Source organism: Oncorhynchus kisutch, linkage group LG8 (assembly GCF_002021735.2).
Source record: "Oncorhynchus kisutch isolate 150728-3 linkage group LG8, Okis_V2, whole genome shotgun sequence".
Classification (NCBI taxonomy): domain Eukaryota; kingdom Metazoa; phylum Chordata; class Actinopteri; order Salmoniformes; family Salmonidae; genus Oncorhynchus; species Oncorhynchus kisutch.
The window spans coordinates 56,170,565-56,196,736 of NC_034181.2; the positions used below are offsets into that span (position 1 = coordinate 56,170,565).

The window sequence follows — 26,172 nt, forward strand, 5'->3', positions numbered from 1 at the left end:
TGGTCCCCAGTTTTTGTCCATCTTTGACAGTGATTTATATTAGATGTGGGCCCCTTTACATTGAACAGACAGCGAAAAACAGATGGGCAGGTCTAGTTGTCTTTACAGTGAGGAGAACCATCTTTGATTCACCCCGCAGACAGTATCCGTGGATACAGCAGCGGATGGCCGTAGTGAGTGCTCAGGATGGAGTGGAGCTATCTGTATGCTAATCAAGTGAGAAGTAAACACTTGGTTTGCATAATCAGATCCCTAGCACCCGTACGTATGTTTTCCCTCAGTTGTCTTTCCTTTTGTCAGATCCCCCCCAACCTCAACCCCCACACAACCCCCTTAATTTGGCTTGGAACATGAGACGACGCCCAGAACATTTCACTCATATCGGCTGTAATAGAGTCATCTTCTGCCATTGTGAACATTGACTATAGTTTATAACTTTGGAGATAAAGTCTCCATTACATCTTTTGCTTTATGTGATGCTTCCGTGTGGAGGGGTATTGGAGCGTTCTCTGAAAGAGCTGTAAAGTCCTCTGGGTGGCACACAGCTAACGTCAAGGCTCTTAGCTTGACACCCAACACACAGAGAGGCAGAATGACTTCCGACAGCATCAGGGATTAAAGCCTCTTTGAAACAGGATTGCTCACTAGGATCAGGGCCAATAAGAAGCCGCAACGGAGCTGTGATTGACTTCGAAAATTCTGATTTTGATATGACTGCAGTAGTTGACTGATATGACCTGTGATTAGGTCCGACATGACTTTGCACAGCGTATAAAGAAAGTGAATGGGATGTAGAAGACGTGGATGTCAATTATGGCAGTCCTCCGCACCTCTCTGATTCAGAGGGTTTGGGTTAAATGCCGAAGACACATTTCAGTTGACTAGGTACCCCCTTTTCCCTTTAGTTCAGAACAGATGAATGTGCCGGAAGAATTGAGCTCAATTTCGTTTTCATGTGAAAAAGTACAGTCACTGAGAGGGAGGCCGTAAATCTTTAAAAATAAATTAAAAAGCTGTGCCCTCAAAGGGTTCATCCTCTTGGCAACGCTGCTGACAAACTTTTCTACATATCCTTGGGCAGAGTGAGTAAGACACAAACCTTCATTTACACTCTTTATGAGGTAAATCACTTTTCTATTTACTGTGGAAAGCTACTAATGATAAGCTACTCATCATCTAGAAACCTGCTCCATTACAATTCCTATGTTTATTTATTTATCATCCATTTTTGGGTGGGTGGAGGATGTTGAGGCCTATGTCTTGTGACAGTACCTACTCAACTAATCAGGGTGACAGCCAGGTGTCAGCATAACAAATCAGCTGTCAATCCTGTAAGCTAGTTGCTAATAGCGCCCCTCAAAATAAATCCTTACTGATCTTCTCTATAAATCACTCACGACATATCCAACTTCGAGTTATTGTGGCCTGTAGGTGTTTCACTGTGCACTCTGTCATGGTGACCGTTTTGACTGAAAATGTGCGTATAGAGGTTCCCCAGGTTAGTCCTCCATAGATATAATCCTGTTTTCAATAGATAACCTTCCCCTTACCACTGTCACCCTTGGTTTGCTCCCAGGGGATTAAGTCATTTTGTTAAGTGCTCTACAAAGATGACTTTGAAAGACATTCAACAAAGAATGTGTCACATTTAATTACGGTTTTTATTGAAAACAAGTGCCGATAGCACACCCTTACATTTCAAATAATTGGGTCTTATATTCCTGGCAATAGAGTGTGAAGAGTAACATAAATTACACAAAAGCCTGCTGTATTTGGACATGTTATTATTTTGAACAACTTCTGCAATCCTATTTGCCCGACTATAGTCTTTAGTAGTAATTATGTTCGGAACGACTCCTCCACAGGGAGTGACACTGGGTGCATTCGATTGAGAAATCGGTACTTTGCTCTGTGGTCGTCACCCCCTATAATCTGCTGCAATGTTTATGTTGCTGTTTCTCTTAACTGGCGGGAGTTGCATGGTGTCAGAATGTGCATTACCTTAGCGTGTGGCTGCTGAAAGGTGACTCTGGAGCTGTTGACGAGTGAGGAGTATCTGAACAAGTGGGTGGGGGTGGCGGGGAACCTGTGGCTGCTGGTGGGCTGGTTGTGCAGAACAGCAGAGAAGCAGATGTGCACTGTGTCCTTCAGTGCCTTCAACTGAGACTCCTGTTCCAAACAACAGAAGCAAACAGATATGAGTCTTTGACCATCCATCCATGTAACAGCAAATAACAATCACTGGGGCTTCCCTTTCTACATTAATCTGACAATTCCCTCAATTACACACCAATTATTGTATATCCACCCATTGATAAAATGTAACCGTCTTGAGATGTTGCTTCAATATATCCACATCATTTTCTTATCTCATGATGCCATCTATTTTGTGAAGTGCACCAGTCCCTCCTACAGCAAAGCACACCCACAACATGATGCTGCCACCCCCGTGCTTCACTGTTGGGATGGTGTTCTTCAGCTTGAAAGCATCCCCCTTTTCCCTCCAAACATAACAATGGTCATTATGGCCAAACAGTTCTTTTTTTTCATCAGACCAGAGGACATTGCTCCAAAAAGTACGATCTTTGTCCCCATGTGCAGTCGCAAACCGTAGTCTGGCTTTTTTATGGCAGTTTTGGAGCAGTGGCTTCTTCCTTGCTGAGCGGCATTTCAGGTTATGTCGATACAGGACTTGTTTAACTGTGGATATAGATACTTTTGTACCGGTTTCCTCCAGCATCTTCACAAGGTCCTTTGCTATTGTTCTGGGATTCATTTTCACTTTTCGCACCAAAGTACGTTCATCTCTGGGATACCGAATGTGTCTCCTTCCTGTATATAACAGCTGCGTGGTCCCATGGTGTTTATACTTGCATACTATTGTTTGTACAGATGAACGTGGTACCTTCAGGCGTCAGGAAATTGCTCCCAAGGAAGAACCAGACTTGTGGTGGTCTACAATTTTTTTTCTGAGGTCTTGGCTGATTTCTTTTGATTTTACCATGATATCAAGCAAAGAGGCACTGAGTTTGAAGGTAGGCCTTGAAATATATACACAGGTACATGTCCAAATGACTCAAATGATGTCAATTAGCCTATCAGAAGCTTCTAAAGCCATGACATAATTTTCCAAGCTGTTTAAAGGCATAGTCAACTTAGTGTATGTAAACTTCTGACCCACTGGATTGTGATATATTGAAATAATCTGTCTGTAAACAATTGTTGGAAAAATTACTTGTGTCATGCACAAAGTAGATGTCCTAACCAACTTGCCAAAACTGTAGTTTGCTAGAACAAACTTTGTGGAGTGGTTGAAAAACGAGTTTTCATGACTCCAACCTAAGTGTATGTAAACTTCCGATATATAATAAACAGAGTAGCAGAGGCGTGTGTGAAGACTGTGAAAGTGTGCGGCTTCAATATGCATGTGCGTGTTAGCGTATGTAGTGTGTGTTGGAGTGTCAGTGTAGTATGTGTGAGTAGAGTCTAGTGAATGTGCATAGAACCCGTGCAAGAGACGTCAGTGCAATAAAATAAAGAGGTAAAAATAAATCATAAAGGGCGACAATATAAACAGTCTGGCCATTTGATTAACTGTCCAGCAGTCTTATGACTTGGGGGTAGATGCTGTTCAGGAGCCTTTTCACCAGCCATTCCACAATTACGCATTCATCCCTACACCTACTGTAGAATAGCACAATGAAACTCCTTCTCCAAAGCACCCATAAATATAGATAGAGCCGTTGAAAACTGTAGGGCGCAAACGTCGTCTCATGCCATCCATTTATTCATTTAGTAACTAAGGAGTAAAAAGCTACACTTAAAATAGTTTGGCAGAGCAAAGCATTTCAATAGGTTAGACTGAGAACACTATCCCCAGGAAGAAATGAAGAGGAGAAACACAATACACCAAATATCAAAGTGAGAGACTGAAAAGTGATGGATTACAAGGAAGTAACAGTTTAATGACATCCACCTTGTCCAGTGCGGCCTTTTCCAGCTCTTCTTTGGCAATGGTTAACTTGTGCTCCAGATCCATTAGCTGCTGTCCCTGCGGAAAGACAAGATACTTGAGCTGAAACAGTTGAACTCTTGCAAAGACAGCAATTTCCTAAGCTACCGTGTCTTGACTACTAAATACAGGTTAGGCGGTCACTTCAGTCAGAGGCGCTTGCTCAGACTTGCTCTGCGTGGGTTCATCACTTTTGGCTGAAAATCCCAGTGATTGTGTTCCTCTCAAAATTATTACCCCCAAAAGCCTACGATAAAAACGTGACAGAATCAAGAATATTTGATTGAACATGGCTCAATTACAGTACATACCAAACTGTTTGAGCAATAAGGTGAATTGGGGTAATGAGTTTTACTTTAATCGACTGATATATCACCAAACTACCTTTTTTTTACAATCCATGAAAAAGGCTGAATATTTCTGCAATTGCAAGTTCCAGTATTCCAACATAATGAAAATGTAGCCTACAGTCTGGCTTTTAGGATTACGAATACCCTTCTGCTTTTAACAAAATATATACATATCCACGACTTATCCCTGTGCGATGTGGTAACTCTAAGCCAAGCTATAGACTGCTAGACACCTTCCCCTCAAAAGCGTCTCAATGTGTAGACCAGTACATTTCAAGGTTCAAACTTCAGGGTTACATACTATAGGAGGGATAAGGGGGAATAAAAGGATCCACCTAAATTTATTCAAGACCGTCCCGACTAAAATAAGATGGCTCTTCACCAAGGGTTTGATCTTGTCAACGAAAAAAAATGCCACCGGTGAAACCATCACGCGTGCTCGAGAGCAGGGTTGAGGCCAACTCGATCTCAACGCAATTAAAATTCCATCCATAAATTGAACATTTCAAAAAGGCTTGTTTATATTCGCCCTATGAACCAATTTAATCTGATTCATTATGTGAATTGACTGAGTTAAAAATGAATTTGATTCATGAAGGACTCATTACAATATTGAGGAAGTCATCAGGGAGGGAGGACATGCTTAATAGGAGGGGATTTACAGAGGGTGTGTAAAACAGCCCGGGTGATGGACTTCACATTGTGAAAGTTTATAGCGCGCCTTTTACAGGGCTCTCCGACTGATATACTGTACAGGCGTACGTTCACAAATTACAAGGTCAACGTCTTCTGGCATGGAAAAAAACTCACGTCTAAATGATCGACCATGAATATGTGTAGGAGACTATATGTGAGGGTGTCAGTTCACGTAAGACCTATGGCTATTATGGAGATGTGGAGTGTTGCATGGTGTACATTAGCACATACATGCTACATCAGACTCTAATCGAAAATGTCCTAATATGTCAAGGGACGGCGAAAATATTTTTTTCATAGGATTGCAGGATTTTTTAAAAGCCTAGATAGTTATGTTTCTGCTTATAATTTCAGACATTTAGGTGGCTACTTATTGCTCAACTTGGCCTCGCTAGACATTTAGGGACCGGGGCGAAAATCTTAACACGGGAATGAATATTCCCACGCAAAAGGACATCCGTTTAACTGCTTTTGTTTTTAAGGAAATGAAGGCTGTGAAAACGATCCAACGTGCTTCTGATAATATTTCAGTTTGTCTTGGATGCATAATGTTATGTATCTTCCCCTTCCCCCAGGAGACTGAAAATATTTGGCATGGGACTCCAGATCCTCAAAAAGTTCTACAGCTGCACCATCGAGAGCATCCTGACCGGTTGCGTCATCGTCTGGTATGTCAACTGCTCGGCATTCAACCGTAAGGCGCTACAGAGGGTAGTGCGTACGGCCCAGTACATCACTGTGGCCAAGCTTCCTGCCATCCAGGACGTCTCTACTAGCCCCCCCCCTTTGTTTTTACACTGCTGCTACTCGCTATCTATTATTTATGAATAGTCACTTTACCCCTACCTACAGTACATGTACAAATTTCCTCAATTACCTCGACTAACGTGTACCTCCGCACATTGACTTGGTACCCCTTGTATATAGCATTGTTATTGTTGTTGTGTTACTTTTTAAAATCTATTTGTTGGTTAAGGGCTTGTAAAAAAGCATTCCACGTTAAGGTCTACACCTGTTGTATTTGATTTGATTACATATTTCTCCACTCCTGTTCCCGAGACAAAATTGACATTTGCAAGAAATACTTAATTTTGATCATTTGTTCAAGTTCATTTTATATTTGACTACATGTGAGAGGTTGGCCTACAGTCATTGTCCAGTTCAGTCCAGTTCATTTAACCCATCTTAAATTCAAAGGTGCGGTAGACCATGGGGTGCTGCCGCACCTGCTACACCCCTACTTCCACCATCGCTTAATTGAAACTTCTAGAGATAGCACCCTTTTTTCAATTTTTGCCTAAAATGACATACCCAAATCTAACTGCCTGTAGCTCAGGCCCTGAAGCAATATTCTTGGTACCATTTGAAAGGAAACACTTTGTGTGAATTGAATGAAAATAATATAACACAATAGATCTGGTAGAAGAAAATACCACCATCTTTGAAATGTAACAGAGAGGTCCCAGTTCTAGCCATCACACTGTTTGTAATTCTGATGGTGTCCACAAGAGGGCAGCAGTGTAAGTGCAAAGTTTCAGAAGGATAACTTGAAGTATGAGCGAACTACATGACATTTAGTGTGAAGTCACCCAGGTACATTTGGGCAAATCGTGAAGGAGACATTTGCATTCATATTACATTTTTCTGCAAGAATATCGCCAAATCTGTATACTTGGACTTTGATTTAGCTTTTTCAGTATTAGTAGCCATATTATAAGTTCAACATTTGCAAAACATCCAGTTTTCATAACTCTGAATATTCTTCTAATTTTTGCCCAAAAGGAAAAGGCATGCTGTTGCACAAGGTTAGCAAATACATTTTACGACAGATACAGGGTTTCCGGATACTCCCGTAAAGCCCAGCTCATTGGCTATCTAGCTAGCTTTGTTTGACCCCAATTGGTGATTATTTGACAAAGTTAGTCGATCAAGTGTCCTATAGGATATACCACACCCCTAATGATATAATGGAGTCCGGTTACGTTCTAGGATCTCTGAGGAATACATACGAATGTGATTTGACTGGTTGAAACAACTTTTTGGGTTAGATTTTCACAGATTCCTTTCTTTGCAAATTGAACAAGTGGAAATACAAAATCAATCGTGTGTGCTATATGGACCTTTTCAGGATATGAAAAAGGATTTTATCTAACAAAACAACATTTCATGTTATCTCTGGGACCCTTTGGATGATAAATCAGAGTAAGATTTCAGAATGTAAGTACACATTACACCTTCAGAGGTGAATTTATCAAACTTATCGCTGTGAAAAAAAGTGTTTTGTTGTTAGGAGCTTCCCTCAAACAACAGCATGACATTTTTTCCGCTGTAATAGCTACTGTAAATGGAACAGTGGAGTTATATTAACAAGAATTCAAGAATTTCAGCCGATACACATCACTTATATGTACCGACATTTGTTGTTTCTCTAAAATCTGTGATCGTGACACAAGGTGCTGCATGATTTACAACTGTCCCATTGACGGGACACCAATCCTTAAGAAGTTTTTAATATGTCCACCATACTGTTGTGGAACATGTTGTTTCTTATCTTCCCCTCCTCTACTCTAGAATCTTAGAAAAAATTACTTTCCGTGGAAAAGGTTCTACAAGGAACCCAGAAGGTGTTTTCAAAGGCTTCTCCTATGGGGACAGCCAAAGAACCCTTTAAGGTTCAAGATAGCATTTTTTTAAAGAGTGTGTGACCTTTCTGAGTTGTCTAGTGTCTGAATGTATCCTGTATTTTCCTGCTCTTAGATCATACAGAAATGCTTACACCTTATTTCATGTTTCAACTGTCATTGGCATTATAAAGGCGCGTTGAACTGCACCTGTGTGAATGCACCTGTGTTGTGTTGATTATGTTGATTATTAGGTTGGTTTACACCCTCCTTTGTAGTACATTTACATGTTGGGTGTTGCATCAGTAACATTGTGTAAAAGTGAAATACTCAAATTCAGAGTGCTGCTGAGATCACCCAATTGATCTGATCAAAGAGAAGAAGTAGTCCTATTTTGTATTTGCCTTCACATGGTAAGAAAACAGAGCAAGTACACTCAGGCTGAGGCCACAAAAAGACATATAAAATACACATACGCATTCATCATTATCCGTTTTTGTCCGTCAAAAGCTCAACTCACCTCAAACTTTTCAGTCAATATTGACTGAGAGCTTCAAGTTTCAAACGTACAAAGGCGGACATCTTGGCAGTGTTTTTGACAGGCAAGCATCTCTGTTGTCCATCATCCGTCAACAGAAAAACTATTGACTAAATACATTTTTGGAGTAAACAAAATCTCTGTGGTTGTACTGTTGTCAAGTTGTCTCCAGGTTTCAGTGAGCGAGCAAGGACATTAACTGTTGTGCTATTGAAGGCATCACTGAGATGTAGCAATGCAACAAGTCAGCCTTTCGAATGAGGCATTGCAGAAGTTTTGTTTTGTTATTGCGTGGATTTCTTGCAGAGCACAGTCATGGACAGAACTGTGATTCAGAAAGAAACGTTTACACTGAAACCAAGGAATCAAGCAGAACACCATAGTCCCTGTTCCCAAGAACACTAAGGTAACCTCGTAGCACTCACGTCTGTAGCCATGAAGAGCTTTGAAAGGCTGGTCAAGGCTCACACTAACACCATTATCTCAGAAACCGTAGACCATCTTCAATTTGATACCGCCCCAACAGATCCACAGATGATCCAATCTATATTGCGCTCAACACTGCCTTTTCCCACCTGGACAAAAGGAATACCTGTCTGAGAATACTATTAATTGATTACAGTTCAGCTTTCAACACCATAGTGCCCTCAAAGCTCATCACTATGCTAAGGAACCTGAGACTAAACAACTCCCTCTGCAACTGGATCCTGGACTTCCTGACGGGCCACCCCCAGGTGGTAAGGGTAGGTAACAACACATCCGCCTCTCTGATCCTCAACACGGGGGTCCCTTAGGGGTGTGTGCTCAGTCTCTTCCTGTACTCCCTGTTCACTTATGACTGCATTCCCAGGCACGACTCCAACACCATCATCAAGTTTGCTGATAACACAACAGTGTTAGACCTGATCAATGATGAGACAGCCTATAGGGAGGAGGTCAGAGATCTGGCCATGTGGTGCCAGGACAACAACCTCTTCCTCAAGACAACGGAGATGATTGTGGACTACAGGAAAAGGAGGATCGAGCACGCCCCCAACCTCATCGACAGGGCTGTAGTGGAGCAGGTTGAGAGCTTCAAGTTCCTTGGTGTCCACATCACCAACAAACTCTCATGGTCCAAGCACACCAAGGCAGTCGTGAAGAGGGCATGACAACGTATTTTCCCCCTCAGGAGACTGAAAAGATTTGGCATGGGTCCTCATATCCTCAAAAGGTTCTACAGCTGCACCATCGAAAGCATATTGACTGGTTGCATCACTGCCTGGTATGGCAACTGCTCGGCCTCCGACCACAAGGCACTACAGAGGGTAGTGCATATGGCCCATTACATCACTGGGGCCAAGCTTCCTGCCATCCATGACCTCTATACCAGGCGGTGTCAGAGGAAGACCCTAAAATTGTCAAAGACTCCAGCCACCCTAGTCATAGACAGTTCTCTCTTCTACCACACGGCACCGGAGCACCAAGTCTAGGTCCAAAAGGCTTCTTAACCTCTCTGGGATATGCGGGACGGTAGTGGCCAAAATCCAGTGAAAATGCAGAGCGCCAAATTCAAATAAATTACTATAAAAGTCTAACTTTCATGAAATCACACATGCAAGATAGCAAATTAAAGCTACACCTTTTGTGAATCCAGCCAATATGTCAGATTTACAAAAGGCTTTTCGGCGAAAGCAAACGCTGCTATTATCTGAGGATAGCAAGCACGAGAGTGAAGCATATTTCAACCCTGCAGGCGCGATACAAAACGCAGATATAAAAATATAATTCATGCCTTACCTTTGACGAGCTTCTTCTGTTGGCACTCCAATATGTCCCATAAACATCACAAATGGTCCTTTTGTTTGATTAATTCCGTTGATATATATCCAAAATGTCCATTTATTTGGCGCGTTTGATCCAGAAAAACACTGGTTCCAACTTGCGCAACGTGACTACAAAATATCTCAAAGGTTACCTGTAAACTTTGCCAAAACATTTCAAACTAGTTTTGTAATACAACTTTAGGTATGTTTTAACGTAAATAATCAATAAAATTGAAGACGGGATGATCTGTGTTCAATACAGGAGGAAAACAAACTGTAGCTAGCTTTCTGGTCACGAGCCTCTATCAAACAGTACACTTCAAGTGACCCTCGTTCAAGATGGCCGTACTTCTTCATTACACAAAGGAAAAACCTCAAACATCTAAAGACTGTTGACATGCAGTGGAAGCGATAGGAACTGCAAGAAGGTCCCTTAGAAATCTGGATTCCCAATGAAAACGCATTGAAAAGAGAGTGACCTCCCCAAAAAAATATGAATGGTTTGTCCTCAGGGTTTCGCCTGCTAAATAAGTTCTGTTATACTCACAGGCATGATTCAAACAGTTTTAGAAACTTCAGAGTGTTTTCTATCCAAATCTAATCTTCTGGCGATGAGTAGCAGGCAGTTGAATTTGGGCATGCATTTCATCCGGACGTGAAAATACTGCCCCCTGTCACCAAGAAGTTTAACAGCTTCTACCCCCAAGCCATAAGACTCCTGAACAGCTAATCAAAGGGCTACCCAGACCCCTCTTTTACGCTGCTGCTACTCTCTGTTTAACTCTCTGTTCATTTACCTATGCACAGTCACTTTAACACTACTGTACCTACATGTACATATTACCTCAATTACCCTGACTAACCGATGCCTCCGCACATTGACTCTGTACAGGTACCCCCTGTATATAGCCTCGCTATTGTTATTTTACTGCTGCTGTTTAATTATTTGCTACTTTTATTTTATATTTTTTACTTACTTTTCTTAGAACTGCATTGTTGGTTAAAGGCTTGTAAGTAAGCATTTCACTCTAATAGCTGTTGTATTCGACGCATGTGACAAATAAAATGTGATTTGGTTTGAAAATAATAAACAATATGACAGGTTTATTCTTTAGATCCCCATGGACCATTCTTAACATTCCTATCTTTTATGAATATTGTTCCAAAGTTCAAAGACTGTTCCAAAGTATCACAGGCATAAAGGCTAGTATATCATTTCCTCATATCAAATGACGTTTGAAAAGAGAGGTAGTCATTGCTCCCTACACTAAATTACTCTGAAGAAGATGGTGGATATTGAAGTGTTTACAAACTATTTAAAGCGGTCCTTTTCGAGGCAATTGGACAGAAAAGATTATCAAACATTGCTAGTCAATAACAAGTGGGGTTATTTTCATGCTGTAAACATCTCAGCTGTATACTGTATGCAATGAAGGCTTTGTTCCCTTTTATGCGGGCTATACAGCCTCAATTTAAAAATGTCAATATATGGTTTTTTATTGGACAATAATATGAGTGCAGGGAGTTAAAGACTATTGAGTGTTGAATTTGCCTCTTTGAAAGAATTGACCACTAAAGAAAGGCCATCGAAGGCTCACAGTTTGTTTCCGTGGGGAATATACAATAAGGGTGTGGGGTACATACGGTGGAGAGTAGAACCATTACAATAGCTGTCATCATTCGAGAGTGCTCTGAACACTATACGGGCAAAGTGACCCATATATATCGAATTGTGTCTATAAAAGAAGTCACAAAAGGGAAAATCTTCTACAGTATATCCAGAGATATCCAGGCAGGGGGGAAAAAACCTGGCATCTTCAGGATACACAAGCCAGTGATGCGTGCCTTTGCAACATGTACATTTAAAAAAAATATAAGTAAATGTAACATATACCATCACAATAAACCCATTATTTATTTTAGGCAGATCTAAAGAAACATTGATGATACTGTATGAAGAAAATGTATTTCAGAAGCACAGAATATGAGTTGGCCTACTGTATGTTATCTGGCTATGCGTCATGCCGCACGCTGGAAGGCTTGTTCATTTAGCAGACAAGATATTCTTATAAATCCCATGTCATTGTTTTATATTAGATGATTTGATAGTATGAAGAATATAATTGAACTAAAGTGCATAAAATAGAAAGGATATTTTTCCCATCCTGGAGTGCGTGTGCATGTGAAGTGGCTATGTTGGAGCATAAAAGTGATCATTTGAAACAGGTCCTATATGCTAGATTTAGAGTTATTTGACCATGTTAATTGTGAATGATACAAGCCTTAGAATGTTGTAGAAATCCAAACAAATATGGGCTGCGTGATGCGACTAAAGGCTTTTGATGATTTGAGAAAGTCACCCCAAAAAAATTTGCGCTCTGTTCCTTGACTCCGACTGCACATGCTGTTCTCTCATCAAGTAATCATGTTTTTCACCCATCAGACTATTCTCAATGTAATCTTGTCTTTACTAAGATGTCAAATTTGTTTCGATTTAGAATGGCCTATTATCAAATTGTCAGGAACAGGAGCAGGGAAAAAAAATACATGTCAGTCATATGCACCCGATTAGCGAATGGAGACCACTTTCCCGTCAGTTCGTTTTTCATTCAAGCAGGTAGGCTACTCAGGTTATTTCACTCCACACATCAACCTCTGTTCGAGGAGCAATGCAGCCATTCATAAGCCATGGGCTCTCGAACCCTGTTCCTGCAGCTATCCAGTGCTTAATTTGGGAAACCAAGTTAAATCTGCTTGGGAACATCAATAGTAACATGTTTTCACAACTAAACATATTTTATTTAACTGTTGACAGCCCCTCTCTCTGGAAAGGAATGAAGGAGGGAGGGGAGGAGATGGAAATGCACGGTGGTGGGATATTCTGTAGCTAAAGGTCATGTCAGCCTATTAACTATGAAAATATAAAAAATGCACTATTACTAGGCTATTCAAAATCAAATACAAATTCACTATAATTGTAGGCTAACTCTGTAAGCCGCACAAGATGCACAATCAATGAACCAACAGCATTGCCTAGACCTATACCTTCTTTCCCAGACTCATGTTTGAAGCAAGGCATAAGGTAACGAGTCCATAAGTATGCCTAAAAATACAGTCCACACTCAAAGGTCATTACTAGAATTTGTTTCATTTTGAAGTAAAGGCTAGACCAATTCTGTACCAAACACATATTAAATCAGTTTTTTTTTCTTTTTTCTGCCATGCATAATATAAGTAGGCTATGTAATTGTATAAAGGCACCATCATCGGGCTTGGACTCATATATAGGCCTATGCTATGCATAAGCTCTAATATGCATGAGGGTTTTGAATTAATCATCCCCTTAGAAAGCGCTGTCCATTTCGATGTGTTAGGCTTTTTAACAACATCCCAAACAACCTTGTTTTTCACTCAGTTTCAACCTGTTATTGAACTTCTTTCTTCAAATTCATCAATCAAAGTGAAGTGAGTTTTAAAAGCACATAGAGTTTTGATGATAAGTGTTTGATGTGATGTTCTATTGCATTTGCATTGATGTCAGAGTGGTTAGAGGGACAATAAAGCCCGGAGTACCAGGCCATAGGCGACACGATGGTCACTAGTGAGTTGGGCACTACCAACGCATGTCCATAGTGCATATGAGGAGATTACCGTTGTCAACGGTCACGTGGAATTTTACTGCGGTCATGACTCATGACTGCTGGTGTGGCAGTAATACGGTGACACCAACAGCCCTAGCCACCACCATGCTTCACGGTAGGGATGGTGTTAGACAGGTGATGAGCTGTGCCTGGTTTTCTTTGCATTTAGGCCAAAGACCTCAATGTTTGTCTCATCAGACCATACAATCGTTTGCCTTATGCTCTCAGTCTTTCACATGCCTTGTTGAAAACTCCAGGCGTGCTGTCATGTGCCTTTTTCTCAGGAGTGGCTTATGTCTGGCCACTCTCCCATTAGGCAAAGATTGGTGAAGTGCTGTAGAGACTGTTGTCCTTGTGGCAGGTTCTCCATCTCAGCCAAAGAACTCTGTCAGAGTGGTGATTGGGTTCTTGGTCACCTCATTGCTCCGTTTAGTTGGATGGCCAGCTCTAGTCAGAGTCTGGGTACTTCCATATTTTTTCCATTTCCCAATGTTGGAGACCACCGTGCTCTTGGAAACTTTCAACACTCTAGAAATTGTTTTATACCATTCCCCAGATATATACAATTATATCTCGAAGATCTACAGACAGTTCCTTGGACTTCGTGGTATAGTTTCTGCTCTGACATGCTCTGTCAACTGTGGGACCCTATAGACAGGTGTGTTTCTTTCTAAATCATGTCCAAACAATTGATTTGGCCACAAGTGGACTCCTATCAAGTTGTAGTGACATCTCAAGGATGATCAAAGGAAATTGGATGCACCTGAGCTCAATTTGGAGTGTCACAGCAAGGGGGTGTGAATACTTATGTAAATAAGATCCTGTCCAAAAACATGTTTAGACTTTGTCATTATGGGGTAATGTGTGTTGATGGGAAGGGGGGGGGGGGGGGTCTATATTTAATCAATGTTGAATTCAGGCTGTAATACAACAAAATGTGGAATACCGGTAAGTCAAGGGGTATGAATACTTTCAGAAGGCACTGTGTTGAAACACAGTAACAGCTTCTTTCTATAATGACCAAATAAAATATATACCCTAATCACCAAATGATGAAAACATCAGTAGCCTAAACATCATTGAAAATGACAAGTAGCCTTGATAAATAGTGAAAATCATCACAAAAGCAATATGTGTCGAAATGCCCATTATTGTTAGCTCATAAAATAGTCAGTTATTGTCAGATTGTGTTCACATTGTGTGCATCTTCATGCAATGTTGGATTTCATTTAGCTGTTATCCCTTGTCCTAACAGTTGACACAAATATTCGCACCTTTCACTTGCTTGACACACTTTGACATACAGTACCTTTGTTTAGTTGTAGTGCGTAATAGTATCCAGTTCTCTCTTTATTGTCTCCATCATCTTGTCATTCTTCAGCACTGTTGCACAACCGCTGTGCAGGTGCCTTATTTTGCGCAGAGGGAGGGAGCTCCCAACTCACTTTGTTCATGATGCCGGCCAATGACGGCACCAAGAAATTGTCCATTGTGAAATTTCCAAGAAATTGTCCATGGTGACATTTCCAAGAAATTGTCCAAGGTGAAATTTCCAAGAAATTGTCCATGGTGACATTTCCATGGTGACAATGTAAGGTTCCACAAGCTTCATCACCACATTCTCCAACAGTCGCTCACCTGATTCCCGATGTGGATCTTTTCCCATATATTGAAAGTCCTTCAACATGTACAATTATGCACACTCTCACTGTAGCCTAGCGAGTAGACTGATAAGACTGTTTGGATTCTGTGGACTGATATAGGGTACATACACTAACCGGTTCGCCTGGAACCTACTACCATACCCCGTTCAAAGCCACTTAAATCTTTTGTCTTTCCCATTCACTCTCTGGTACACATACACAATCCATGTTTCAATATCTCAAGATTTAAAAATCCGTCTTCAACTTGTCTCCTCTCCTTCATCTACACTGATTGACGTGGATTTAAAAGAGTGACATCAATAAGGGATCATAGCTTTCACTTGGTCAGTCTATGTCATTAAAAGAGTTCTTAATGTTTTGTATACTCAGTGTATGTGTGAAATTAGTTTTGGTTTAGGTTCAGTTTCGAGGCAAGTATCGGGGTGATTATCAGCTGGGCACTGCACTTTCAACTGTCGGAAGGGGAAGGGGCAATGGGGGACCTCCTAAAACTGGTTATAACTCCAGTTCTGTTTGTGAATCTAAGCTTCTAACACCGACAGTGTGTTATATATATACTTATTTAGGAAATATCAAGAACAGAGGGCATGTAATGAAAGATTAATACATGTTTTAAATTCAAGAGCAGTCAAAATGACTGCTTTAGCAGTTCTAGTGTTAAAGAGCAGATGAAATGTGTCCTGGAAATGCTCTTGTAAACACCAGGTGAATCTATCTTTTGTGACGTCCTCACAATGTTCTCACCAGACTGTTCCAACAACCTAATGAAACATTCTGGGAACATTTAAAGAGCACATTAAATGTCTTACAGGAGCGTTCTTGCAACATCAGGCAAATGTTTTATTATAACATGCTATAATCATCACCAAGAATGGACAGTTGTTGTGTTATGAGAACATTTGCCGCAACCTAACAAATGCTCTGAGAACTTTCACTGAACCAATTTAGGTTTGCTGGGAAAACATTACTGGTACATTGTGGTAACACATTACCTGGAAACCTAATGAATGTTTTTGAGACCTTATCATCCTAATGTTAGATAAAAACCCTAACTAGAACTTAATTAAAATCTTCAATGATGTTCTGGGAAGGTTCCCAGAAAATGTGTTTTTCTAGAAAGCAAACCATGAAAATGAGCCACACAATTGGAATGGTGTCTTCTCATCAGTTACAGTAAAATGCTATCATGTATGAATCATGTGAAGCATTAGCAATAAAGTATTTTTGTATTTGTACATTACAATGCCCAGCCCTTATGTTCACTGCAAAAATCACTGCAGTTCTATAACAGTCACGCCCAGTGGCTTATTGGCAAAGTCATCAATAACTACATTTATTGATTAAACCTATAGCTGACCTCAGCATCACCACTGCAAAGCTGAAAAAACATTGTCAGTGAAGTGTCTGCCTCTTACTTTCTGTTGAAGTGAATGCCTTTGGTCAGGTCTTACACATGACTAAACAAGAACTGAAGACTGGAATTAAATGAAAAGTAGACACTTTTGTCTACTATATCGCCTGTGTTTAATTTTCTAAAGGCCATAATACTTTTTAGGTTGAAGATTTTGAAAAATAAGGTTGTTCTGGATGAGCATCCCTGAGAGATTTGGGGACAACGATTTCCAACCCCCACAAAAAGTCCATGCATCCTTGAGATTGAAATTGGACGGTCGAGAGGACCAACTGGACAATATATTCAAACAATTTGCTATTGGAAGCATTAAACCCAGCGGGGAGGATTGAGCCCTTTTCTAGCCACTGTCATTATTCCATATGACAGAGCTTAAAAAATGACAGGTCTGAGGGATCAAATCTCGCATTTATGAAATGGTAATAGGAGGCACTGTGGCAGAAATGTCAACTGACATTTCTCGACCCAGCCCTCCAAACAAAAACCGAAAGGTCAGCCTATGTCCCCGTAAATGCCAATGATTATTACATGAATTCTTAGATACAAAAAAATACACTTAAAAAGGTCAATTCTTCCAATTAGAATGGGATTATAATGTGTAGTTGTGTGTAAGCGTATAGTTTACTTTATGTGATAGACCTGTGGATTTTTTTCACTGCTGTGGGTTACATTTTATTGTAGATGGTTTATGATACCAGAGCTTGTAAGTCTTGTCCAGGTCTCCTTTATTTCAATAGGTCTTCATGGATTGCATAAGGATTCATTTATATATTTAACACCATATACTGATTTATGTATACTACTTTCCAAGGAATTTGGCAATGCAGCATAGATCAGACTTAAATTTCAACAATATCTCAGAAAAGGTTTGACATCGGATAATGTACTTTTTGGTTGTGGAAATGGATGCAACACATGACAAATTAGATTTATTTTTGGAAAGGGGCTTATTCACTTCGGGGATGTGACAACAGTGTAAATAATGTGTGGCATGTCAATGACAATAGGAGTTGACAAGACAGCACAAACAGATCTGGAACCTGCAACTTATCTGTCCAAAGCTGTACACATCATGAAACCAAAGGAAACCTTCCAGGGTGGTAACAGAATAATGCACGTTGCACTGACTACAGTATAAGAGGGGAAAGCAATTGTGCAAAAGCCTGTGAGTCCTCTGTGTACTGGCCATCCCTTCCATTGGGAACTTACTAATCGCAGACTCAATTAAGCCAAGTGGCCCCAGATAGGATCTTCTTTTCAGGGTGGACTGGAGCACCTGTTTACTCCTGATCTGGTACCATAATAAAGCAGCCCCTTTCACTTTGCGCTTACCTTGAAAATTAAATCCTTTTTCCCGTACCGCAGCTCTTTCAGTTGAGCCTGGATTTTTTTGGACTGCAAGTAGAAGATAAGAAAATAAGTGTTAGCTTATTCAAATAGTGAAATTGGTTTTAGATCACGTAGAAGGATTTCGCCGGATGCAGCGGAGCACACCTTTGTGCGTGTTACTTGGGCAAAGCTCCGGCTCAAAGGAGGGACCTACAGAGAGCAAGAACATGTAAAATCTCCCATTCAGTGAACTGCAAAGCCCACACAATTATTCAGTCATGCACTGGCTACTTGCCCACTGTCTAAAGCCCTATTCCCACTCCACACAACCTCTACCACACATGCAGTTCCCTGGTAGCACCGCTCCCTTCTCATCTGGATGGCGACACACACTCACACATACAGGCACACACAGAGCTCAGACAGTCTGCAAAATACATGGCTTTACCTGGCCTCCGACTTTAACTGCAGCACACGTGTGCACAAACACACACGGTGCCCAGCTATCCCTGCCATTACACTACTATTGTTACACATCGGTAAGCTCATGGAAGCACAAGGGGGTTGGTTCCCTGATGCTGGAGATTACAGTCAGTCCTCTTGGGGCCTTTGCACTAATACGAGTTTAACAGGTGTTTTCGTCCTCCGGGAAAGTAACTTCTTTAAACAAAAGGTGGATAGCGTGAAATGGCAGAAAGCCCTATTTTAAAAGAATAAATAAAAAGCACAAGTTTAAAAGACGACATAAAAAGGTGAGAGTGAAATGAGGTAAGGGACAGATCAAATTTTACTGGGGGGAGGTGTGGTCCAAAATAGTGAAACTTTTATTTTTGCTTTGGGGGCACAGGGAAGGGTAATGCATTTTTTCCCCCAGGTTTACTTTTACTCTTCTGCTCATATTTCCCCTATAAACAATGGCTTGACTTACTTTTGATATTACCCTAATAAAGATTAGATACGTTTGTGAAGGTTTGGTATGGTGTGGCTATTATTCAGCTTAAACGACTTTAGGTCTATGATATGAATATCATATAGTGAACACCTAAGCCTATTGGCCTTTGCATGCAATGCCCTCATACATTTAGTGCTAAAGTCTTTGAGAATTGAACAGTGAGTTGGACAACTATTGTTTTAGGAAAGTAGCCTAAACCCCTCCCAAAATATAGGCGATAAAGTTTTGCAAATGCTACACAGTAATTTTGTAATTTTGGCTGTTTTTATAGGACACGTAAATGTGGCTCATTTGGCCAACATCCCTTGTTTAGTGTTGCTGCTGGCTGCGCCAGGTTGGATCTGAATGCATATGGATGTCCATTACATTTCTCAAATGTCCGGAAAATGTCCATATTCCCTCTCATGTTGTCCGGCGCCAAATTTTCCTAAAGGAAATTCTGAAAGGGCATATTGTTTTCATTAAGATTTTAGAATACTCACATGAAAATCTGTCGCCAATTGGATGGAAACCGAGCTATAAACACCGTAAAGACTCTGATAAGTGTGCAAGTCCAGTGTCACTTTGATTATGCCTGCACTTCATGGTTCACCAGCAGCCCCAAACATCTAAGCTACCAGCCAAACAAGCTTGTAAGAAATGTACTCTCCCCACATACTCATCTGGAGGTTGAGCATTTTCATCATCTCTATCTCTGTAATGTGTCTATGTAATTGTATATGTATTTATGTATAGAATAGGGACCACAATAAGTCCCTGACTGTATTGTGCAATCACGGTCACTTAAAAAATCTTTGAGTATACAGTTAGAAGTTTACATACATGGAATCATTAAAACTTGTTTTTCAACCACTACACAATTTTCTCGTTAACAAACTATAGTTTTGGCAAGCCGGTTAGGACATCTACTTTGTGCATGACACAAGTCATTTTTCCAACAATTGTTTACAGACAGATTATTTCACTTATAACTCACTGTATCACAATTCCAGTTGGTCAGAAGTTTACATACACTAAGTTGACTGTGCCTTTAAACAGCAAGGAAAATTCCAGAGAATGATGTCATGGCTTTACAAGCTTCTGATAGGCTAATTGGCATAATTTGAGTCAATTGGAGGTGAACCTGTGGATGTATTTCAAGGCCTACCTTCAAACTCAGTGCCTCTTTGCTTGACATCATGGGAAAAAAAAGAAAAAAGATTGTAGACCTCCACAAGTCTGGTTCATCCTTGGGAGCAATTTCCAAACACCTGAAGGTACCACATTCATCTGTACAAACGATAGTACGCAAGTATAAACACCATGGGACCACGCAGCCGTCATACCACTCAGGAAGGAGATGCGTTCTGTCTCCTAGAGATGAACGTACTTTGGTGCAAAAAGTGCAAATCAATCCCAGAACAACAGCAAAGGACTATATCTATATCCACAGTAAAACAAGTCCTATATCGACATAACCTGAAAGGCCGCTCAGCAAGGAAGAAGCCACTTCTCCAAAACCGCCATAAAAAAGCCAAACTACGGTTTGCGACTGCACGTGGGGACAAAGATCGCACTTTTTGGTGAAATGTCCTCTGGTCTGATGAAACAAAAATACAACTGTTTGGCCATAATGACCATCGTTTTGTTTGGAGGAAAAAAGGGGAGGCTTGCAAGCCGAAGAACATCATCCCAACCGTGAAGCATGGGGTGGCAGCATCATGTTGTGGGGGTGCTTTGCTGCAGGAGGGACTGGTGCACTTCACAAAATAGATGGCATCCTGAGGTAAGAAAATGATGTGGATATATTGAAGCAACATCTCAAGACATCAGTCAGGAAGTTTAAGCTTGGTCGCAAATGGGTCTTCCAAATGGACAATGACCCCAAGCATACTTCCAAAGTTCTGGAAAAATGGCGTAAGGACAACAAAGTCAAGGTATTGGAGTGGCTATCACAAAACCCTGACCTCAATCATATAGAAATGTTGTGGGTAGAACTGAAAAAGTGTGTGCGAGCAAGGAGGCCTACAAACCTGACTCAGTTACACCAGCTCTGTCAAGAGGAATGGGCCAAAATTCAACTAGCTTATTGTGGGAAGGTTGTGGAAGGCTATTCGAAATGTTTGACCCAAGTTAACCAATTTAAAGGCAATGCTACCAAATACTAATTGAGTGCATGTAAACTTCTGACCCACTTGGAATGTGATGAAATAAATAAAAGCTGAAAAAAATAATTATCTCTATTATTATGTGACATTTCACATTCTTAAAATAAAAGTGGTGATCCTAACTGACCTAAGACAACTGTATGTGTATTTTTTTAAATGACAATTAAAATCAATCACTCAATCAATCCAAACTGTACAGCGGAAAATTGACGAATGCAAAGAGACATCTGTTACAAAACACCAAAATGTCTAAAATACTGGGTAAGCCTACAAGGTAGGGATGTATTTTCTGTTTGTCGAGATTGAAAATGCAAACAATGATATTGAAGTGCCCAAAGTCAGTATGCTTTGTTTGTTGGTTGTGTGGTACATTAGCACAGAAACCTGTTGATGGAAAATTAGTTGCCTATATTTTATATAATTATCAAAATCTTATCAAAATGTTGAAAATCTGATTTCCCCCTTGCTGATCATTGTCTGCAGCCGGATCTGATCATAGTGTAATGAAACAGGCAGGGAGAGTGAGCTCGTCTGTGGTGGTCGAAATATCAACCTTCTGGCCAGTAGCCCTCCGTGGCATCGAATGTGCCACAAAATCATGCTGATGTGGCAAAGTTGATATCCATGTCTATAAACACAGGGTTGCAGTTACTGTTATTTGTTATCATAAACATTATTTTGAGTTAATTCTATGAGTGGGGAGGAATTTAAATGTATTTGACAGTACAAGGGGAGGATAGTGTGAAAATATTTTTTCAGGGGTGCAATTTCTTCTTATGACGACCTTGAGTTGGACCAGTCCAACTCAAGGTCCCCCCCCCCCCTAGTACATTTCGATCTGTCCCTTAGCGTTCCATGTTTTGTCAGTTTGTTTAAGCTCTTCAAGTTTGTTTCAACTAGAATAAACTGTGCACTGAATGTCAAAAGTGGGTTGAAATGGTAACCCAAGGACAGTTAACTTTTCATTGGTCTTAGACTTGAGTGATTGTTATTAACAACCAATGTTGTTAATCCATTTTGTAACATGTCGAAGTGCATGCTCTGAGTACATGTCCTGGTAATCTATCTGGCCCGCGGCCTTGTGAATGTTGACCTGTTTAAAGGTCTTGCTCACATTGGTTATGGGGAGTGTGATCACACAGTCGTCCGGAACAGCTGGTGCTCTCATGCATGCTTCAGTGTTGCTTGCCTTGAAGCGAGCATAAAAGTAATTTAGCCCATCTAGTAGGCTTGCGTCACTGGGCAATGCTCAGCTGATTTTCCCTTTCTAGGCCGTAATAGTTTGCAAGCCCTGCCACATGTGAAGGGAAATCTTAACTCTACAGCATACAATAACATTCTAGACGATTCTGTGCTTCCAACTTTGTGGCAACAGTTTGGGGAAGTCCCTTTCCTGTTTCAGCATGACAATGCACAAAGCGAAGTCCATACAGAAATGGTTTGTCGAGATCAATGTGGAAGAACTTGACTGGCCTGCACAGAGCCCTGGCCTCAACTTCATCGAACACCTTTGGGATGAATTGGAGTGCCGTGCCCGACCTCACTAATGCTTTTGTGGCTGAATGGAAGCAAGTCCCCACGGCAATGTTCCAACATCCAGTGGAAAGCCTTCCCAGAAGATTGGAGGCTGTTATAGCAGCAAAAGGGGACCAACTCCATATTAATGCCCATAATTTTGGAATGAGATGTTCGCCAAGCAGGTGTCCACATACTTTTGGTCATGTAGTGTACGATCAGCTGATTGGCCATTGAAAGTGTCCATTGACAGCCGGATCAAGATGATAGGAAGTGTACCGGTCAAGCTTTGAAGGGTTTTGGTTTCTCTTCAGTGAGTATGTTACTGAGGAAAGAAGTATATATGTCACACCTCCCTCAAATAACTGGAGAAGCTGCTGGGACTTGAAAAAACATTGACTTTTTGAATAGACAAAAATACACACAGGGAAAAGCCTAATTGCACACAACATATTGTGTTGCTTATCGTCAGCATCCTCGAAAAACCTTGTATGTCCATATTTGCCCATTTTTATCCTTTTTACATAGACTGAAAGTAATCATTCCCCTCCATGTGCTGTGAAAGTTTCATGACTGTAGGACCAATCAAAGCAATTCCAAAATATCACACTGCTTTTTCAATTGCTGAAAAGTGAACTGTACAAAGTTATCCAAGGCGCCGCTGGTTGTTTTTGCTGGGTAGGCTGTTCTAAGGGGCTTGTGTGCAGGAGAGATTCAGCCACTTGGGATACTATTAAAGTTAAACAAAAAGTGATTATTCATTATTAAAAGCTAAAGATTTTTGCCAGCCTTCATGACAAGCACTCTTATGAAGGCTGCAATGCCAAAATATATATATTTTTAAATAATATATGCATGATCAGAGTAAATGCATGTAAAGTGAGGGACAGTCTAATCAATGAAGACTTGGGCCCCAATTCAATCCAACTGAATTATGACCTTTTTAATTTTTTAAAACCTGTTCATCGGTGTGATTGAAAGGGCTTACCTCTTCTGCATGGACATCACACAGTTTGTTGCCAGATAGCAGTTTATTTTTCAAGCTCTTGTTCTGCAAAAAAAATACAAAAATAAAAAGGTGGTATTAGTTAAGGGTTGATGAGAGAAAATCATTGATAACATTTAGTAATGGCTTGCACTGCTTTTCTGTTTCTTCCGCAGTGACAAATGTAATTACATTAGACGCTCATACAAGCCAGTTTCGATTCATCAGGCCTAAGTATTGACTACAGAACACATTTACAACAGCAAATGCATTCATCAATAATCTAATTAGCTAATCCAGAGCCGATTCTTCAACCACTCTCTGTTTAACACATGCAGTACGAGAGTAACACGACTCAACATTGACTAATCACTCATGAACATGAAGCAATAGAAACGACTGATAGCATGAGAGAGACATATACAGGTGCACTATTGTACAACATTGTTCCTTCACTCACACAGATTCATCAGAACAACATGTGCAGGGACACAACTCAGAGCAGTGGTGCTGACTGACTGGCATGCAGTAAGAGGTAAGAGGTGGCCTTACAAAGAACACGTTTTCTGTACCAGGGAATAGCCCTCTTCCTTAGAATTGCTACATATGTTGGTCATAGAAATATAAAACATGTTGGTTCCAATTTTGGTTTTGGGAAACTGGTCAGAATTGAAAAAATTATGGGTGGCTCTAAATACAGGGAATTCTTGCTGGAAACCTGTTTCAGTCTTCCAGAAATTTGAGAATGGGACAGAGGTTCACCTTCCAGCAGGACAATGACCATACTGCTAAAGCAACACTCGAGTGATTTAAGGGGAAACATTTAAATGTCTTGGAATGGCCTAGTCGAAGCCCAGACTTCAATCCAATTGAGAATCTGTGGTATCATAAAGATTGCTGTACACCAGCGGAACCTATCCAACTTGAAGGAGCTGGAGCAGTTTTGTCTTGAAGGATGGGCTAAAATCCCAGTGGCTAGATGTGCCAAGCTTATAGAGACATACCCCAAGAGACTTGCAGCTGTAACTGCTGCAAAAGGTGGCTCTACAAAGTATTGACTTTGTGGGGTGAATAGTTATGCATGCTCAAGTTTTTTTTAATATTCTTGTTTGTTTCACAATAAAACCTAATTTGTATCTTCAAAGTGGTAGGCATGTTGTGTAAATCAAATGATACAAACCCCCCCCCAAAATAAATTTTAATTCCAGGTTCTAAGGCAACAAAATAGGAAAAATGCCAAGAGGGGTGAATACTTTCGCAAGCCACTGTATCACTTTTTCATTTATTTTACTATCTCTCTCCCGCTTTTCTCTTTCTCTCTATGAAACACACACACACACACACTCTCTTACACACAGAGTTAATGAGGTGGAATGACAGCGCTATGTGATTCAATGAGCTAGAATTGGCCGGGATTCCAGTCCAGACACTTACGCCTCCTCTCCTCTCTAAAGAAAGGGTACTGTGGCTGGGAGAAATGGCAGCTGTCATACAAGGTGACGTGTGCCTGCCTGGGAACAGACCCACAGTGAAATTTTGATCCAGTAGAGCTCATATGTCATGGAGTATTATGCTAAATGAGATCCAGTGAACCACAAATGTCATAATATATTATGAACCAACTGTTGCCATATTGGGAACCATGCATGAACTTTATGATAAAAAAGTGTGCGAGACATTACTGATTATGATCATACTTTCCTCTATATTTGTTGTTCACACTTACGCCGCAATATCATTTTATTTGTATGTATCCTTTTCTCTCTCGCTGTATTAATAAAATGAATACAGATTTTTGTTTGACCTTTTAAGCTGTTCAGTGTGCTTATGTATTGGTCATCAAGCAAGCAATGCAGCATGACTATTGTAAAGCACAACTAAGACATAACATTAATAAGTGCTTTAGGGGGTGTCTGTCCAAATTATTCTGACAATTTTGTGAATGGAGGGGTAGATAGAGGACCACCTTATTTTCTTCCTCTTCAGTATATTAAAGAGATACCTCAGGATTTTGTCAAGGAGGCCCTTTATCTACTTCCACAGAGTAAGATGAACTTGCTGATACCACTTTTATGTCTCTGTGTACAGTTTGAAGGAAGTTGCTCACTAGCGTTAGCTAAATTGCTAAATAGCATTAGTGCAATGACTGGAAGTCTATGGTAAATGCTAGCATGCTAGTCGATACCATAGTCTTCCAGTCATTGCACTAACGCTAGTTAGCATTGGTGTGGGAAACTACCTCTAACTTCCTTCATACTGGATGCAGGAGACTTAAAAATGGTATCCATGAGGTCTGACTCTCTGGAAGTAGATAAAGGGCTTCATTGCCAAAATGCCAAAGTATCCCTTTAAGGTTTCATACACAATATGACAAATTTTGTGATGAGATTTGACATTTGGACTTATATATTATAATTTGCTACAACAAAAAAGTTTGAAGGTCAGGGAATCCAGGCTACTCAGCAAAATAATGCTGCGGAAATGCCTCAAGGTATCTCTCTCGAAC

The 26,172-nt window shown here is 40.5% G+C and overlaps 1 protein-coding gene across 2 annotated transcripts in view; it reads right to left on the reverse strand.

Annotated features, from left to right (window-relative positions):
- Positions 1–26,172, reverse strand: part of LOC109895031 (leucine zipper protein 2-like) — a 160,053-nt gene that overhangs the window by 21,182 nt on the left and 112,699 nt on the right. For both annotated transcript variants that reach the window (XM_031830657.1, XM_031830656.1), the window contains exons 6-9: positions 23,670–23,732; positions 18,071–18,133; positions 3,977–4,051; positions 2,002–2,169 (exon numbers count right to left, since the gene is read on the reverse strand). In XM_031830657.1, the coding sequence (XP_031686517.1) occupies positions 2,002–2,169; positions 3,977–4,051; positions 18,071–18,133; positions 23,670–23,732 (369 nt within the window). The remainder of the gene's footprint in view (positions 1–2,001; positions 2,170–3,976; positions 4,052–18,070; positions 18,134–23,669; positions 23,733–26,172) is intronic.